We start from the raw sequence: 18457 nt of genomic DNA, 5'->3' as shown, positions 1-18457 counted from the left end.
ACAAGGCAAAAACAAATACAAATTCATGAGATTTTGTGGTGTATTTCATTTGCATAAAAGATTGTCGCAAAGTTAAACGGTAAAAATACATCCAGATCGACAACGACGATGAAGAAGAAAAAAAAACCGCACAAGAAACAAATGTAAATATTAAAACAGGGCAAAAAGTATTGTTAACTTTTTCCTTGGCTTACTTCTCGATGCTGATCTTTTTTCCCCTTGTAAATCTTAATTCTTCGTTGTTGCTATAAAAAAAAAGTACACAAACTCACTCGTGGCAACGGTCGCTCATAAACAATGTTGTGATTCGGTCGGCATAGGCTCATTCAGTTTGTATACAGTCGTTTGAACATTCGAACGAAAGGAAACAACCGAAGCCGACCGAATGCTTTTTCTCGTTCTGCTTTTTTTCTTGTGTTTAACGTGAATGTAAACAAACGACGTAACGCTTTTGTATCTGCTTGTTGTTTTTGACGCTATCAGTGTATAGACCATAGTCGTGAACATGGCTATGTTGCCAAAAGTACATCACTGAATGCGGCTGGTATTCATCGCCTGTGTTTGCAGCCACGAAATCAAACCTTCAATGCTGCTGTTATCTTCTCTCTCTTTCCCACTCTATCTTTCTCTTTATCCATCTGTATTGTGTCTGTTTTTCTTGAGCTGTGAGAGCACTGTCGTGCACTTGGCGAAAGCATTCTTTGTGCCAAACAAAGAAACGAAAAGATAAAAAACCGAAAAGCTTATTTTCAATCTTGAATACTTGACGAAACAAAAACAAGAGTGTATACTCGTCTCGCATGCAAAGCAGTGACACTGATATTAGTACGAGTGGCATCAACTCCTAATAACAAAAGCAACAACATCTCTCAGCCAATGAAAAGCGGAACAATAGCGAAATATCTTTAAGCATGTTTGAGTAATTTTTCGCCAAAGGGAAATGTAAGAGATCAGAAGGAGAGAGAGAGAGGGAGGGAGAGCGCATAAATGAATGGAAAAAGGAATAAAAACAGGAGCAAGCACCTTGATAGAGATAGAAACACGCAAGTGAATCATCACGACAATACGCGAAAATGATAGTAATCGATTATGCGAGTTAGCACACACGAACACCGAAGTATAAAATAAAACAGAGAAGAAAAATATACAACCGTCAAACCAACCAAAAAAAAAAAGAAAACAAATGCATGATGACATAAAAAAAACCAGCCAATACATATTCATTGTCATTTACCTCGACTGGTGCGGGTGCTTCACCGATGAAAAGGCGACAAGGACTAAGTTGTTTGATCGAAAATGTTTAAACGACATTTGAATATAAATCATGGGATTATTACTTAGTGGCGCTTCGCACATACACATTCACACAATTTTCGTCGCTATGCTGCGTTTTTTGTTTCTATCTTTTCGTGCACTTTTCCACCTCAATGCGAACGCATATATATATACAATAGCGAACCGTGAGCGAAAAACTTCACAAGAGACAAAACTGATGGGTACTGAAAAACTGAAGCACATGCATATTGGCTCCACATAAAACAGTATTTATGAGTCCTTTCCATATATAATATGTATAGATTATCATTGTATACGAACAGAAAAAATAAGTTTGACTATAATTTTTTACATCCAAATTGCTTATATCACATTAACTGTATATGCAAATATACTTGAGTGTGCCAATACCTTTTAAAGTAAAGCAATATATATATATATTTTGTTCTTTTTGTCGTGCGCTTGTCGTCACCGCCATAACATATTTCGATAATATCATAAAGTATAAACCGAAAATGCTGAATGTTGCCGAAGGCACACCAGGCCCAATTCGCTCATGTTCAAAGTATTTGATATGCTTGTTGAGCTATTCCATCATATGTTTGCCTGTTTAGTGTTTACACATATAGACCTATTCGGAGCTCGAAGTCAGCGAACCGTTATGGCTGGTTATGGCGTTCCACTCGAAACCAAAGGCGTAAAATGAATCGATCAAAAGCATAACTTGTAATTAGCATATTATGATATGCATACAAAATATCGAATTGTCAATTTATTCATATGCATATTAGACAGATTTACTCGATTGTATTTGGATAGTAAAGTTAATTTTAGGCAAGTTTCATGCTATAATCCAAACAATATAACCTAATAAAATGCAAGGTGGTTTTTGGAAATATTATTTCCTTTGACCTAACAAATCTATGAAGATTTAAAAAAAACTTTTGATGATAACTTTAAGTTCAAACAATTATAATTTACTTCTTTCTCTCAATAATGATATGTAGTCGTGTATTTAAATTGGTCACAGAAAGTTTTGTATTACCCTGTTCATTTCAAAACTGAAACGTATATTTACACTCGAAGTAAATTCTGAAGTCAGACCGAGCATATTCCTGTACAAGCATTCAACGTACATCCGAATCATTTTCATGACATTCGGATTTGAATCTGGTGCGCGAACAATCCCCAATTCCTGTTCTGGCAATGTTCATTAACAGACAATCAATTCATGTCAATGGTTATCCATTTTGATAATGTCTCGCCTCCTCCAAAGATACTATTGCCATTTATCATTACATTCAAGATACTTGAACTGCTTTCGGTTTTCGGGCAAACCGCAATCGACATTAAATGACAATTGCTTTGGCATTCGGTGCTGAATTTATTAAAATGCCATTAGGATAACTGTAATGTTTACGTATTCATCAATTGAGGGGCTGCTTCGATTTTATTATGGTAATGACGTGATTTAGATGTATTTAGCTCAATGCCATTACGATGTCCAAATGTTAAATGTATCGATTGGATTTTGAATTAAAAATTTACATCGGTGTGCGTATCGTTTGCGTTTGAAATCCAAAATCCATTTTCACTTTCCATTAAGCGTGTGGCCAGAAGAGCAATTTCCAAATTAATTCTCTTCTTGTTGTTATTATTCGTTCGTTTCTCGAGTGTTTTCTACAAATTTCAATGTTAAAATTGATTGCATAAAAACGATTTCTCTTCATTTCCAGGATATAAGATGTCTCGGCCGTTGTGCAGAAACCGGATGACAAGTCAAGAAGTTGAAGAATCACTGTGTAACTCCGCCATGCGTCCCGAACCGGCTGTGGTACAGTGCAACACGCACAGTTGTCCACCAAAGTAAGACAAATACTCACTTAATTAATTTCGATTACAATCACATTTATTTGCATTTAATGTAATTATGGTGAAAATTGTTTGCAATTTTTCGAAACTGGACACTTTAATGATTCACTTAAATGTGTGCGGCGTGTAGATGATCGTCATACTCGTACCATGCATCATCCACATTCGTTTGCTTCTGTGATTCTGATGCGTTTGTTGAACCATTTATTTGTGATTTTATTTGTGTGAAAGCGAAAAACGTGAGCAAATGCAATAGCATTGAATAGAGGAGTTGATGGTGTATTTGTGTTTAGCAAATAATATTTATTTCGTTTTGTTTTTTTTTTCTCCTGATGTCCGTTTGTGCTGGTGATTTAAGTCAAGTTTTGGTCTCATTTAATAAAAATTTATAGACAATTCAGTAGATGGCTGTGCCAGCGACCATCTGTCCGTATTAAAATAAATAGTCAAGACAAACAAACAGAAGTTAAGCATTGAAGATGTGATGAGCAATAGAACGAAAAGGATCATGTATGCCATCGTTATTCAGAGAAAATGAGAAAATTGTAGACGTTATCTTCGCTTTTCTTTGAGATCACTGTTCGCAAAGGAAGTTGAATCAAACGAAATCTACGCACACTATGAACTATGGACGCAAAAGCATACTAGACATTTGAATTTATGTATTTTCCGTCCGACGAAACGTGCAAAAGCGAACAAAAAAAAGAAGAAAAAAATGAAAAACACAAAACGCAAGCAAACACCAACGAATTGAATATAAAAAGGCTTTTACTTGAAAAACTAACAAAATCTAAACTAAATTTATAGGTGGATAACAGATGAATGGAGCTCATGCTCGAAAACATGCGGCCGTGGAACGAAAGAACGAAACGTTGTATGCATCGAAGAAAGCAATGGCCTCAAAAACAAAGTACGTATAAAAGTGTGTGTACAACTGAATTGATGATATGCACTGTGCATTGCTTTCGTCCGCTCTCTCGCTTTGTGCGACCTGCTGCAACAGCTTCGCCAAAAGCGAGCAAGCGAGCGAATGTTTGCCGAAGTGTGTGCGCAAATAATAGCAGAAAAAAAAATATATGACAAAATAAATCGAAAGATATCAGAGTATAGAGGGAATGAATACAAAAGGGAGAAAAAAGATGAAATCGGAACATGAAGATGACGAATAAATAAATATAAACAGAGAAAACTACGCTTGTGCGCGCGGAAAATTCAAAAGTAACAATGAGCCAAAGATGACACAAGAATATACGGCGATTTGTTGTCGTCTGTTATTGTTTGCTTCGGGGGTTGTATCTCTCTCTGTGTGCCTTTATGCTTCCATCCTTGTATTCTCAATCCAATTCTCTCAATGACTTTCGAACTATTGCAGAAGAAGTGGCAAAAGAAAAGACAAAACAAAAACATAAAGCGTATAAATATTGTATAAATAAAATAGAAAGCTAAATAAATTTCGTTCTTTTTTTATTCATTTTCATTTCTTCACTGCTGTTTTTTTGTCTCTTCACTCAACTGTTTTGGCGTTGCCCTGCCGCCGGTTGTGCTTGCCATCATTCGTTCACATGCAAAACTATCTATCTTTGTGTGCATTGTGCCTGCGTTGACATTGATGACAAAACAACGCATCTACTCTCACCAATCCAACAACAACGCCGGATCTGACGCGAATACAGTTACCAGATGATGCTTGTCGTGACACATCCAAACCACCAACATTTGAACCATGCAACATACAATTCTGCCCCAAGTGGATTACTCGTGAATGGTCTGGCGTAAGTGTTTTGTTTCTGCAATTTCATCTTCAGTCCCTTTTCACTCTCTCACATAACCATAGATAGAAGAGTAGTTAGCAGTAGTTTGCATAAGCGATATTTGTGAGTGTGTGTATGTATTTTCACGTATTACTTTGCCACTTTACTTGAGCTACTAAAACTGAACTAACAACAAATTTACTTTGCAATGGTGAACACAAAAAAAGCAACAACATTATATTTCGAATATATAGTGCCCGTCATGATACTCGTCATAGACGTGCGACACACAACATACGGAACAATATACAGATCGCGAGACGGGAAAAAAACTAAACCATAAGAGATAACACAACTGATACATTTGATACATATAATAGAATTTTGTTTAAAACATCAATCCACATTTCTCAACGGTTCAAATCGCTTCCCTTGCACCCAGTGGAACCGAATTCATACCTGGAGCTCATGAAATATTCACAATTCCATGTGTTTTGGATGGATATTTTTTCCGGCAATGTCGATTTCACTCATTGTACGAGACTCTTTTCAATTTCAATTAATTCGCACGCTGTGTGCACGCAAATCGGTTTGCGACATGCACAAAAGCAAAGCAAACTATAATGCGCTCAACGTAAATGCAAAAAAAATTGCATATGTCCATTGTTATCATTATCGTATATAGTATAGTTTGAATAAAAAAGAACACCTCTTATTGTTGCACTCACTCGCATCGATTGCATTTTTCTGCGTGGATACCATTTCTTTTGAAGTTTAAGTGGAAGTAGACACTCGTCTGTGCAATTCTTTTATCGCCTTACGCTTGTTAAAATCAAGCTTTTTCTTCCCTTTTCAAGCTTATCCTGCATAATTCAAACACATTCATTGAAAAATTAGCTATTTTCATCTCCAGAATAGATAAAGAGTTTCTGAACTGAAACGATTCAAAGGATTAAAATGTATAAAATGTATAAAATGGAAAACATCCCAAAGAAAGGGAAAAAAAATTCAAAGTCCATCTTCATATCACATTTAATAAAAGAAATCGCTTTGGGGTTTCTTCGTACAAAGTGCAAGTACAAAGTCATATTCCATTCTATTTTGTTGAATTAAAAAAAAAAATCTCGTCGTTTATAAGCCACAAGCAAGACTATAAATGTTCTACATCACCGTATAGACAGACGAAATGAGCAGAAATCTGAACTGGCAAAAAATCTTTTTGCCGCTTTGAAAATTTCCATAAAATGTAACTACATTTTGATGATTATATGAAAATATGTGGAATATTCACATATCGATTTTCACTTTGATTTGAAAATCTATCCCATAATTATTGTACTTTTCTTGTCGAATCACAAAATCCATTTCAAAATATGTATACTATGAATTACATCACAAAACATTTCAAATGCATGTTTTTAATGATCCGGTAAAATAACTGTATTTTTATTGGTGTGATTGGCATGTGCATTTTCTTTATTTCTTTCCAAAAATGTCAAGTGTTCGGTAAGCTGTGGCACTGGAACCCAGGTCAGAAGAATCGATTGCGTGCTACCGGCTTTGGAAAATGCCTCACAAGCTGATTATTCACATAGTCAAAACGATGGTGATGGCAATGCAAACGATGAAAAGAATGACCATATCGAATCATTTTCGGTTGCATCAAGCAATGGACTGATTCAACAATCAATGCAAATGCTCACGAATGAACAGATTTCAATGGACTGTGATCCGAAATTAAAACCAATCGCAACGCAATCATGCACGACTGGAATCGAATGCACAACGATAATTAACAACGATAATATCGACAGCAGTAGCCATGAAGAGGCTGATAGAATTACGAATGCATCCAATGAAAATGAGAACGAAAACGAAAATGATAACACTGAAATCGATGGCGATAACGACCGCGTCGACCACGAAGATGACAATGAAAATACAAATGCTGAATCTGATAATATTGATGATACGGAGGATGTAAATGTTGAATCAAATGCATATGAAACAAGTGTTGAGGGTACAAATCTAAATGTTGAGGAGGATGGCGATGGTAACGCTGAAAATGCCAGCGCTGAAAGTATTGCTAGTGTCGATAGTGAAGAGAAAGCAGACACTGAGGAGACCGAGGTATTTTGTGATATTCAATGGCCACTGATACACAATGTTGCAAATATATATATATTTTTTTTGTTTCGTTCTACCATTACTAATTGTCACTAATTACGGTGGTTTTGTTTTCTAATAATAATTCAGTTTTTGTTGTAGTTTTGAATATGTATTTCAGTTTTGTTTTAATATTTCAAATTTACCGAATTTATGCTCTTTAGTTACCGATAGCACATAGCAAATTAAATATGTTCGAATCTAATGATCTGATAATTAAACTTGCATATGGATACTATTTTGCAGGCTGATTACAAGAACGAATCCGATGAACAAGTGATGGCCGACGAAGAGGGAAAACAATACCATCGTCCGGCGCATTTAACCAGATCACATTTGCATCACGACGAACCATCCCCCGTTGCTGAACGATTTACCGATAAACGTTCGAAGACCGAATACCAAATGCCAAGCGAAGCAACGTAAGTGTCACTATAAATCGATAAAACCACTTAATCTCCAATCAACTATAAACAATACCATAGATTACCAGACAATAGCAATTACTGCGGAAGTTGAAAATTAAAAATTCACCATCCGTTCGAGATGAAATATGACATCGTATCTATTTTCCACAATTGTTGTGTATATGTTACCGCTTCTTTTTTTTCGCTCGCTGGTTTTTCGAATGCCACAAATTATGAACACAACATACAATGAGAAAAATTAATGTCACTCGAGTAATTTATTTAAAATGAGATAGGAAGAATGATCGAATGAAAAACACGGAATAAAATGGGACGCATAGTGGTTTGTTAGATTTATGACATTGGGGACAAAAAAAAGAAGAAGCAAAAACAAGCAGGCGTTCTGTGAATGTAGATGTAGCTCCAAATGTTCTCTGTATTTATAACTTGTACATATTTTTGAAATGAAAATCATAGTTGGCCGCGACAGCAAACGAACGCTGAAAAAATAAACACAAAAACAGTACAATTGCACGTGCATTTCACATGTACCGATAAATTTTCGCGCAACATTTGTCATTAACCTTAACCGTGTATGTGTGAGTGTGTGTGTGTGTGTGTTACAGTAAAAATACACAGATCCATACACAAATAAACAAAAAAGGCACGGAACATAAGCTTTAATAGCAATAAGTGGTTGCTTGCAATTACCACATGACACTATGAATTATTTATTATTCGATTTGCTATCACACTTAAGCTCAAGCAATCCGCACACGCAGATATGTTGCCATAACGCTTCGCGCACATCACGTCACAACAATCAAGCCGCAACACATACAAAACCGGGACAAAGCTGCAGATAGAATGTGTGACAGAGAGATAAAAAGTCGCACAAACACATTAATTTTTTGGTTTTGTTTTCACTTTACGAATCACAATAATTATTATTACTTGTGTGGAACAGTTGTCGGTTCGATGCTAAACAATGGATGCGCGTGAAAAAGTGAATTACACCAACATGCATATTTAATGGTGGATGTTGGCATTCAATTTTATTGCAAAAAAATGTTTTTGCGTACAATGATCATACTATTAAATACAAATTACGAATGAAAACCCATTTTTCTGACACTGTTTGGACGCTTGAACATTGTCTTTTTGCTCTCGCTCAGTTCGTGTGATGCGGTTTTATCTAAATAACAATTTATGGTTTCATGTGCATGTATTTATATGTCCGACCTTTTGTTTATGTGCCCACAGAGGTGAAACCATAGAAGACAACAAATTATAACGTTAAATTTTGTGTGGTGATACAACATATATATTCATTGTATTATAATTTGAGCGCTATGCACGTCGCATCGATTTGGCTCATGTGTTTAATATTTTATTTTTCAATTTCAAATGTTCACCGTTTTTTTTTTGCTTTTGATAACCGTGGAAAGCGTATGGTTTTTCCGTGATCCACATTCAGAGAAAATTAATTCAATCGTTGGTTTTAAATAAATTGAAAGTTCGCTGATTTATTTGTTTTTTGTTGTTTGCCACTTTCCATTATTATGATGAAAAATAATATGAAAATGGGCCCCATGCATTTATGTGCAATAAATTTCAATTATCGATGAACACTTGCCTCATACTCGTCGAACACTTGACAAAGAATTTTCGTCTGGTTTCTTTACATTAACGCGTTGATCTGTTTGTTGTAAATGCAATAAAGTATGTGCGATTTATCATTTTTATTGTAATTTAATGATTTTCTTGCAGATTCATAAAAGATACGAATTGGAGCGTATGTTCAGTCACATGCGGCGAAGGTATCCGAACAAAGCAGTATCGATGTAAAATTTTCTTGGAATTATCGCAAACACTGGCCACACTGCATAACGATTCGTTTTGTTTGGGACCAAAGCCAGCGCCTGAGGTCGAAGCGTGTTCGGCTCCGGAACCATGCTTTGGTGCCATGGCATCTTTTGGGTATGAAGATAATTATCCCAGGTAGTCATCGCCCCGTTCCGTCCACATTTATTTTTATTTTTATTCAACACATGCACATTCATATCCATGTTGAGAAGCAATTTAATATGCACTCCAACAAAATTTAACTCTACACACAAAAAAATATTGTATATATTTTGTATTTTGTTAAATAGAGATTCGATTAAGGTTGGAGTATCGGAGCCAGGTAAAACGTATATTTGGAAGGAACAAGGTTATACGAGCTGCAGTGCTTCGTGCTTGGGCGGTGTAGAAGAATTGATTATAAATTGTGTGCGTGAGGATACTGGAAAAGTAGTCTCTCCGTTTCTGTGTTCACCAGAAACTAAACCAGAGGCTCGAATTCGCACCTGTAATGATCGTCCATGTCCGCCACGATGGAATTACTCGGACTTTTCACCATGTTCAAAATCATGCGGAATTGGCATCAGAGAACGTGGGGTAAGAATCAAATCGTCTTGATTGAATAAAAAAAGCGGGCAAAATATTCAATTGAATACATGTTTCACATTCAGGTACAATGTATTCATGAGGTAACACGTGGAGGTGAAAATACTATGGTCGTGCCCGATTCAATGTGTCCCCAACCGCCGCCAGCACCGCGACAATATTGCAATATTCTCGATTGCCCAGTTCGATGGGAAGTTAGTGCTTGGTCAAAGTGCTCAAAGTAAGTCAGCATGTTTGTTTTTCGATTGAAACATGGAGCTTTTCGTTTGAAAATGAAATTTCTTGCAGGCCATGTGGTGGTGGATTTAAAGAGCGGAAAGTTGAATGTAAACAAATAATGGCAAAAGAGCATAAAGTCGAACGACTCGACGTATTGTGCCCAAACATGAAACCAGCACATCAAAAACCGTGTAACACGAAACCTTGTGCACCCGAAGACGAGAATCCATCTATCGCCGCCAGCAACACGACCTACATTCAACATGATCCGAAGAAAACGAAAGTTACACTTAAAATTGGCGGTGCGGCAACGGTATTTCTTGGCACACAAATTAAAATCAAATGTCCAGTCAAAAGGTAAATTATACAAATCTGTCATTCGTTGTTTTTGTAACAAATATTTCATTCGGCAAAATGTTTTGTCCATCTGTAGCCGATTTAATCGCACCAAAATTCGCTGGAGTAAAGACTCGAAGTTTCTTACAAAAACTCGGAATGTCAAACTATCAAAGAAAGGTGCACTTAGAATTTTAAATGTAACCTATCGTGATAAAGGCGTGTATGCTTGCCATGCCTCGATGAGTGTGTCCGAGTTGCGTCTCAGCGTGAAACCGAAACCAGGCGATCGTGAAGCCACATCGGCCGACTATGAAAGCATCGAAGAAGAAGAAGAAGAAGCAGAAGAGGACGACGACAACATTATTGACGGCGAGGGTAAGTGTTTCCATTTCTTTTGTGTTTGGCCATTGAAAATGTATTAAGTTGATCTTTATTTGATTGTGATGCCTTAGACGAAGACAGAACGGTAGCATATCAAGTGCCAGCGAAAAACATCAACGGAAGTCGGTAAGAAAATAATGTTTACTTTTCTTCTACTTTGATGTTTAAAATGAATGCCATGGCACGCAACTTGGATGATATTATTCAAACCGCACTTGCCATTTTTACCCACTCTCATTCCAATTTCAGACTTAATCAATTGAACAAAGACCAAAACCACCAAAAGGATTTCAACAATATACGCCGCACGGACAAAAAACTAACCCAAAACGAAGTGAGTACAACAAATAAAGTATATACTTTTGGTTTGAGTTTTGCTTTTTTCCCTGTATATTTCTCTCTTCCGAATCGAAGAAATGAAAAAAAAAAAAAAAAACATACAATAGACTTGCTGTTGTTGTGCAGGGTACCTACACTTCTTCATTGTGCAAACAATTTCCATCTGAGTGAAGCTTGACTTTTATTCATCCATGAGTGAGAGAACGTATTTTCCATTAAAAAAATATATCGCACACACACACACACACACTAACCGAGATGCACGCATATACAGACAAAGTCCATATTTTTGTGTGTTTGTTATTCACCACAAAGCAAACATAGCGTTCGCTTCAACTCTAACAAACAATTGCTTACAATGCACACCCATACATATTCATCCAGCTGCTAAAAATCAATGCTGAATAATCTGTTTGTTCAGCGCTGCTATCGGGCGCTTACTCAATATGGTTTTTTCAAACGGACTTAATTAAATAAATAACTATTTTTATTCGATTTCAATTCTTTAAAAAAGAAAAAAACAAACAAACAAAAGTATTCAGAACTAGTGGGTGAGGCGAACGAAACAAAAACAAAATCTCGTAGCGACTCAAAATTCTCGAAATACCAATAGCGCATGTAATTTATGCGAATCGAGAGAAAGTGCTGCAACCCGGGATCCATTCATTGTTGAAGTGAATTTGTAAATATATAGAAGAATTCTCCCCATTTTTAAACCGAAAATATATCGGTTATCAATCACATCGTATAAGTGGTCGACTCCAATTCAGGCAAAATAAAATCCAACATCCGTTGCACTTGAATTTCTCAAGAATTTTTAGTTGGTTTTAGGTGTTTTTTTCTTCTTCTTCTTCATCGTTCTTGTTTTGCTGCCCCATGCTATTATTGGCTTTTAGTCAAAATTCCATTTTCTTTCGACTCCTCGACTCTATCTATGAGGTAAATGGAGCGCACTTAACCCTTAAGAAGTTTGTTCTTCGATTGAATTCATTTAAAGACTGGGCATGAAAAATAAAGAAAACTTAAGTGGAAGCAACCGAAAAAAGTGTAAATAGCCACGCCATAATCGAATTGACGCGTACATTTTATATGGAAAATAGAAATGAAAAGTCGCACTCAATTGTTTAAGATGAAAGCCGAACGAATTACACATAAAAGGCTGAGAAAAAAAAGCTGAAGAAAATTCAGAACAATGAAGATCAATAAGTTAATCTCTTTTTGGGCACTTTTTTATACATTTTCGCTCGTGTTAATCAATCAAGTAAAAATGCTTACAGCCGAAATCGTAGCAGCTGTCTCATCCTCTCTCTTGAGCACACACACCCTTACAGTATAGACATTTTCTTTTTTCACGGTCGGTTTTATTCGCCTTGTCAAGTAACCATTAAATATTGACATGCCATCGAATTGATTTAACGCTTAAATAAATTATGAGCGAAAATAAGCGCTAATTATGAACGTCTTTCGCGCGTTTTCTCAACAGTCTGCCTACATTCAAAAGTGGTTTTTCTCTATTTTTCGTGCTTTTTTTGTTGTTGTTGCTATAAGATATCAGAGCATTGCCACTGTTCAACATCAGAATCCATAATTAAATTATTGATTAACACAATTAGCCATTCAATTATTTAGATAATTATAACCTATTAAACATGAAACGCTTACACTGCCAATTCACTGTTCCCAAACCAGATATCAATTGCATGTGTATACCACTTTTACGCCTGAGTTGGCCGGCAATTCAATCTTGAATTTGGAATAATTCGTTGAATTTCTTCAAAGTGCCAAAGTTGATCCACTTTATCCTAGCATTGAACTTCATTTGTGAATTTCCATCAATTTTCTCAAAGGATGCATTTATGGGAATTAATTAAACTGATTAAATTTGGTTTGCGTGTGGAATGTGGATATTGAAGTTAAAGTGCTTCATAATTAAGAACCACCATCATAAATACTGTCCGAATTCGATGTTCGTCTGGGGAGCTTCACTTTAAAAGCTATTAATTTAGTCTATTAAAAAAATAAAGCAATCAATTACTCTGCTTCATGAGTTTGATAGCTTTGAAGTAAATGGCAACAAAAAAACACAAGATAAATTTCCGATTTTTTGTTCGTGTGCAGAGCGAAATAGTGAAGTTGCCATTGGTAGTGAAAAGTTTATCCGTGTTTTGTGAAATGTTGTCGGTAAACCACACACATATATATATAAATAAATAAGCTTGGTGCAAAAATTCGGAATAGGGAAAAATAAAACATCATTTACCCGAGCTTATTCATTTCGCCTTTTTTGTTTGCCTTTCTTTTTAGAAAAAGAAATGTTTATTTTTATGTTGTTGCATAATCCACACTAAACACATACAAAAAAAACTAAATTCCTTTGCTCTTTGTATTGCGCACACTGTTCCGATTAAAAATAATCCGAAATAGGAACTGAACGATGACAGTCCATTGTCAGCAGCCAGTAGTTCTGGAACGAGGACCGTACCAATGCCACATTTTCAACATTTGTTGGCAAGTCTACAGGTGAGATAAATCGATTTCAGTGCTCTCACACACAGTCATTACTTTAAACTACACACTCTTCCTTGTATGCATTCGACAATCACGAAACCTTTCGTTTGTTTTTCTTTGTGCCTTTCAATCCCGATTTTTTTTTTAGACATACACATACATATATTTTATTTGGATCTCTTTTTTTTCTTGATCTTCTTCATGTTCATAACTACACAAAATATTGTGGTTTCTATTTTATTCGTTCAGTTTTTATGTGTTTCTTTTTTTCGATGTGAAAAAATGTTTTTCAAGTGTTTATGTTTGTTTTACTGATAGTTCACATCCTTTTGACTGTGGTAAATTTTTCCTGTCCGGTTTTGTTTTGTCTTGTCAATATGAATTTCTTCGTCTGTTTGTCATTTGAATATCCAGTTAGTATTTGCATTTGCACCACCATTTCTAATACACCTTTTCACTTTATCATAATCACACATGTACATATATGGAGTTTTTTTTTATGTAAAGGTATCCAAACAGCCTAGAATGCGGTTTTCCATTTAATTTTATTAAACTTCTTCCCAGTTGCTTTTCAGTTTGAAAACTTTGTTCTTGAATACAGTCAATGTGGAAACTTTACTCTATTATCTACTTACAAACATTTGATCACTGTTAAATTAGAAAATCGAAATTCGAAAAGGCATTGGACCCGGCAGCCTTTCGCCGGTCTCTTAACAACTTTCCAATAGTTCATTTGGTCACAGATTATGGGGAGCAACAAATTGCATGCGTGTGTGTATGTTTGTGTCTGTGTGTTGTCGCTAAGTTTATTTGTGGCCAGAGAAAATAAATTTGACTGTGAAGTTTCAAAACCACAACACAAAGTGCTGACAGTCTGAAGCACTTTCGCAACAAAATTCCTTCTCGAATATCGTTTGTTTAAAACATAAAGTTGGCGAAAAAACCGAAGAAAACTTATGCTTTCCAATTCATTTACTTCGAAGACAAATGGTAAAATTGACAAATCATTAAGCAAAATCATTGAAGATGGTTGCAACACACTTGCACATTGTTTTGGGAATGAAGATACACAAACAACAACAACGAGAGAGAAAAAAAAATTGTGGGAAATTTCAGAACTAGGGGAAACATTTCGTACATCGTAACACTTATAAATGGCATACTCAAAAACACAATTCATAAACTGCGTCCGTATCATTGTGCAATGGTAAAAGTTTTTGTTTCAGTCATTTGCAATTACATCGCAATGATTTGCTCGAAAAATGGTAAAACGAAATGGAATACAATACATATACGATACGTACACCTACCGCAGCAGCGTATAGCACCGTACACACATACATAAACAGGAACACACAAGAAATTAGCCATATTTCGAAAATGCAGAATAAAAGGGAAAAATAATTTGCCGAGCAGATTAATCCATGCTCCGTTTTTCCTTTTGAAAATGCAATGAGAAAATTTTCAATCAGCACACGAAAATCACAGCTTGTTTTTGGCCCAACGAAGTGAACGGCATATCCAAATCCCAAGAATACGATGCGAGAAAGGCGAACGAGAGAAAAAGAGAGCGAAAACTGAGAGCAAAAAAAAAAATGTACTGCAACTGCATGAGATTGGTAATGAAAGCCGAATCAAAAAAAAGGGAAAAAGTGCACAGAAAATTGTCCCACAAAGTTTTCGTGTGTTTTTGCATTTTGGCTTTCGGTGTTTTTCGCATATTTTTAATATATTTGTCTGCATTTGAGTTTACAGCCATAATATAATGCTGCCGTTTGGCAAACACGACAAAAAGTCAAGAAACAAAGTAAAAATTAAACATAGCCAAAAGGCCCCAGAGCGGGGCGAAAGAGAGAGAGAAAGAGCGAACAGGACGAAATGAAAGAACAAACAAAATGTGTGCAACACATATTCTCACATGGAATAATAATATTTGATGGCAAACAAACGAACGAACCGGAGAAAAACCAACTAAATTGTATAAAGTTAAACATAATTGTAAGGAAAAACAGGATATCAAACGCCAACGTGAATATGCCGACGTGATGTCCTTGCCAAGTTGAGCACTGCGACCAAGAGCCCTGAGTCTGCCTATGGATTATGTGTGTGTGCTTTTTTTGAGTTTGATACGGAACAAGAACAACTTTTACACAATGCTGCAGCTTATGCTTTCGTAATAAATTACACTCGCGTACATGATGCCATCCACACATACACACAGAGGAAAACACACACACACATACGCACACATGGCACATGGCCACAGAGAGAGAGAAAAGAAATACAAACGATGAATTCGCTATATATATAAGTTTTGCCTGTTTTGTATGCCTCTCGTCCAGGGTGCACTCGATTCATTGAACCTCGGAACTCATTCGAATGTGTTAGGTTTGTCATCTCCGTGAAACATTTTAACATGCTAAAAAAGGGCAAACGTGCTTGCAAAAAATCAACGTTGCCGTTACTCAACCTCATTGCATCATTCTCAAATCTCACATGCGAATTGTGTAATGAGTCTTATAAACACACATACTCGCATGCATGCATACATTGCAAGGCAAACGACATTATGCGATATGTGTGCCGCGGCCGTAGATACTTTCTATAATTTATCCCAAATCTTCGGTGGGAAAAGCGTGCACAAAATGATGCTGTTCAGAAAGAAATTACATGTGTGTTTATTGAGCGCGCAAAGTTTCCGTGTTTGCACAAAAACACGATGTTACTTGTACAAACACATGCGATTCGCATACTAGAGCAACGTGGTCACCAAGTGAATAAACGTTTCGTTTTTCATCGCCGACAAAAATGAACGGTCGTTTGCCATAACTTTATTTTTCAGCATCATTTTCTGAATGGCGCAACCATTTCTAGCATTCTTGCTTTCTTTTCGGCTTTGTTAGCTTATTTTACCGACTTTGTAGCTCGATTCTTTTCGTTGTCGGCATTCTCATGTTTTCCTATTCAATATTTTCGAGTAAATTTTTTTCGTTTAAGTCAAAATACAAACATTGCATTACTCATACAGAAAATGTGATACATTTGCGCGCACTTGGTTTTGTTGCACACATGCGATTCATCAGAGCCGTACATGTAAGATAAAAACATTTATGTCGTGCTTAATTCAGGCACCATGTAACTTCATAATCATGCATTGAATACAATATTAGATGATCGTTTGTTCGCGATTTCACCACAACCAAAATGCCTGCAGTCGACATTAAATAAGAAACAAACAGAAATATTAACATGCAGATGCAATTGACATTGAAATTGACGAGAATATTCGCGGATAATGAATGTATTCGAAACGTTTTGCTGAATTTTTGTACGCGATGAACATTATATACATATTTTACGATCTAAGTTTCGGATCACGAAAAAGAGAAATAATAACGTCGTCGTGATTACTTAACGAATAAAAAGAGTTTTAGGCAGTAATTAGGAAATGAATAATTGATCCGGCGGAAATATTTATGAAATTGAGTTGAGATTTAAGATGTGTGTTGGGGGAGAAAAAACAAGTTTTTCACATAATTAACATGAAATGAATTATAGATGTAAAGTAGAACACATAAATTGAATGCGTGGCGCTTTCATATTTAATGGTTCATAAATTTCTTTTATAATTTGTTGTATGCTTGACAAATACATATATATTATGTGACTAGACGCAGACCTACTCATTACATGTCAACTAGTTCAATTTTTGTTTTTGTGAGGTTATGCAACGCACACACACGAAGGTCAAAACTCAAAAGTCTCCAAAAGATTCAGTCATCAAAATACGATGAGCGTTAACATTAAATTCATCATGTTGCAATTTGTTTAAATGAAATGTAATGTGGTAAATAATTTACATTCAATGTAAGAAAAATAAACGGGTGCCAAAATAAATTTGAATACAAGCAGACAGCTTTTGCATTGGCAAGATGCTTCGAGTAAATATGGTATTTTCAAGTACCGGAATTATTGTGTGGAGAATCATGAACGAACGTCATGCACATAAGCCCACACATTCTTTGCTGATGGGAAATTCCATGTTTACATCTCAACCGACACACCAAATTATGTTTTTTATATACAAAATACCAACAAAAACACTTTAGCTAGACACGCTTGACACATACACACATGCAATACATATCGAATGGCAGAATATGCGAGCTTCAACGAAAAGATCAACACCTCATAATAATCGCTTGATGAGAATATGAAATTCTCGAATTCTCGACAAATACGCAATATGTTTAACCCTTTCAAGCTCGAATATTTCCCTTGCGTTCTTGAGGAAATGAAATGAACCCCTCTCTCTCTCCCCATCTTCAGTGGAAAAAACACCAAAAATAAACAATTTGAGTCAAGACTGAAGCGTTTCCGATTGCATAGGTAAATGTTTTCTGACGCCTCATTGTGATGAGCGCGAAGTGTTCGAATAACTGAACAAACGTTTTAAGAAAATATTTGCATAAAAACAATAAATAAATTTTAGATGAGCTCGCATGTTTTCGCGTCGGTCGTTCTTCGAAAAGTGAAAACTGTGCATAAATCGACACTGGCACACATAAAATATATAAATTTTCATTGAGCTTTCCACGATCTTCATCATTCTACCGCCATAAATGTGTTATTGCATCTAATTAGAATGTTTAAAAATGGTTTTATTCCATATGCGGCAAAGAGCACAATCATAAAAGATCACATGTAAATATTTTCTGTCTTGAGGGTTTTGATGAAGTTGCCTTTAAT

General features: G+C 35.8%; 1 protein-coding gene across 6 annotated transcripts in view; it reads left to right on the top strand.

Annotated features, from left to right (window-relative positions):
• Positions 1–18457, top strand: part of LOC116344740 (protein madd-4) — a 68650-nt gene that overhangs the window by 45119 nt on the left and 5074 nt on the right. For 3 of the 6 annotated variants that reach the window (XM_031773458.1, XM_031773459.1, XM_031773457.1), the window contains exons 7-19: positions 3012–3141; positions 3955–4057; positions 4821–4919; positions 6399–7028; positions 7311–7486; positions 9242–9472; positions 9628–9913; positions 9988–10142; positions 10211–10498; positions 10575–10855; positions 10933–10987; positions 11111–11195; positions 13625–13720. In XM_031773458.1, the coding sequence (XP_031629318.1) occupies positions 3012–3141; positions 3955–4057; positions 4821–4919; positions 6399–7028; positions 7311–7486; positions 9242–9472; positions 9628–9913; positions 9988–10142; positions 10211–10498; positions 10575–10855; positions 10933–10987; positions 11111–11195; positions 13625–13720 (2615 nt within the window). The remainder of the gene's footprint in view (positions 1–3011; positions 3142–3954; positions 4058–4820; positions 4920–6398; positions 7029–7310; positions 7487–9241; positions 9473–9627; positions 9914–9987; positions 10143–10210; positions 10499–10574; positions 10856–10932; positions 10988–11110; positions 11196–13624; positions 13721–18457) is intronic. The other 3 variants (XM_031773460.1, XM_031773462.1, XM_031773461.1) reach the window with 3 other exon arrangements.

Source organism: Contarinia nasturtii, unplaced genomic scaffold, assembly GCF_009176525.2.
Source record: "Contarinia nasturtii isolate CC-2019 unplaced genomic scaffold, AAFC_CNas_1.1 Cnas_scaffold_1182, whole genome shotgun sequence".
Lineage (NCBI taxonomy): Eukaryota > Metazoa > Arthropoda > Insecta > Diptera > Cecidomyiidae > Contarinia > Contarinia nasturtii.
This window is presented reverse-complemented; position numbering and strand designations above follow the sequence as displayed.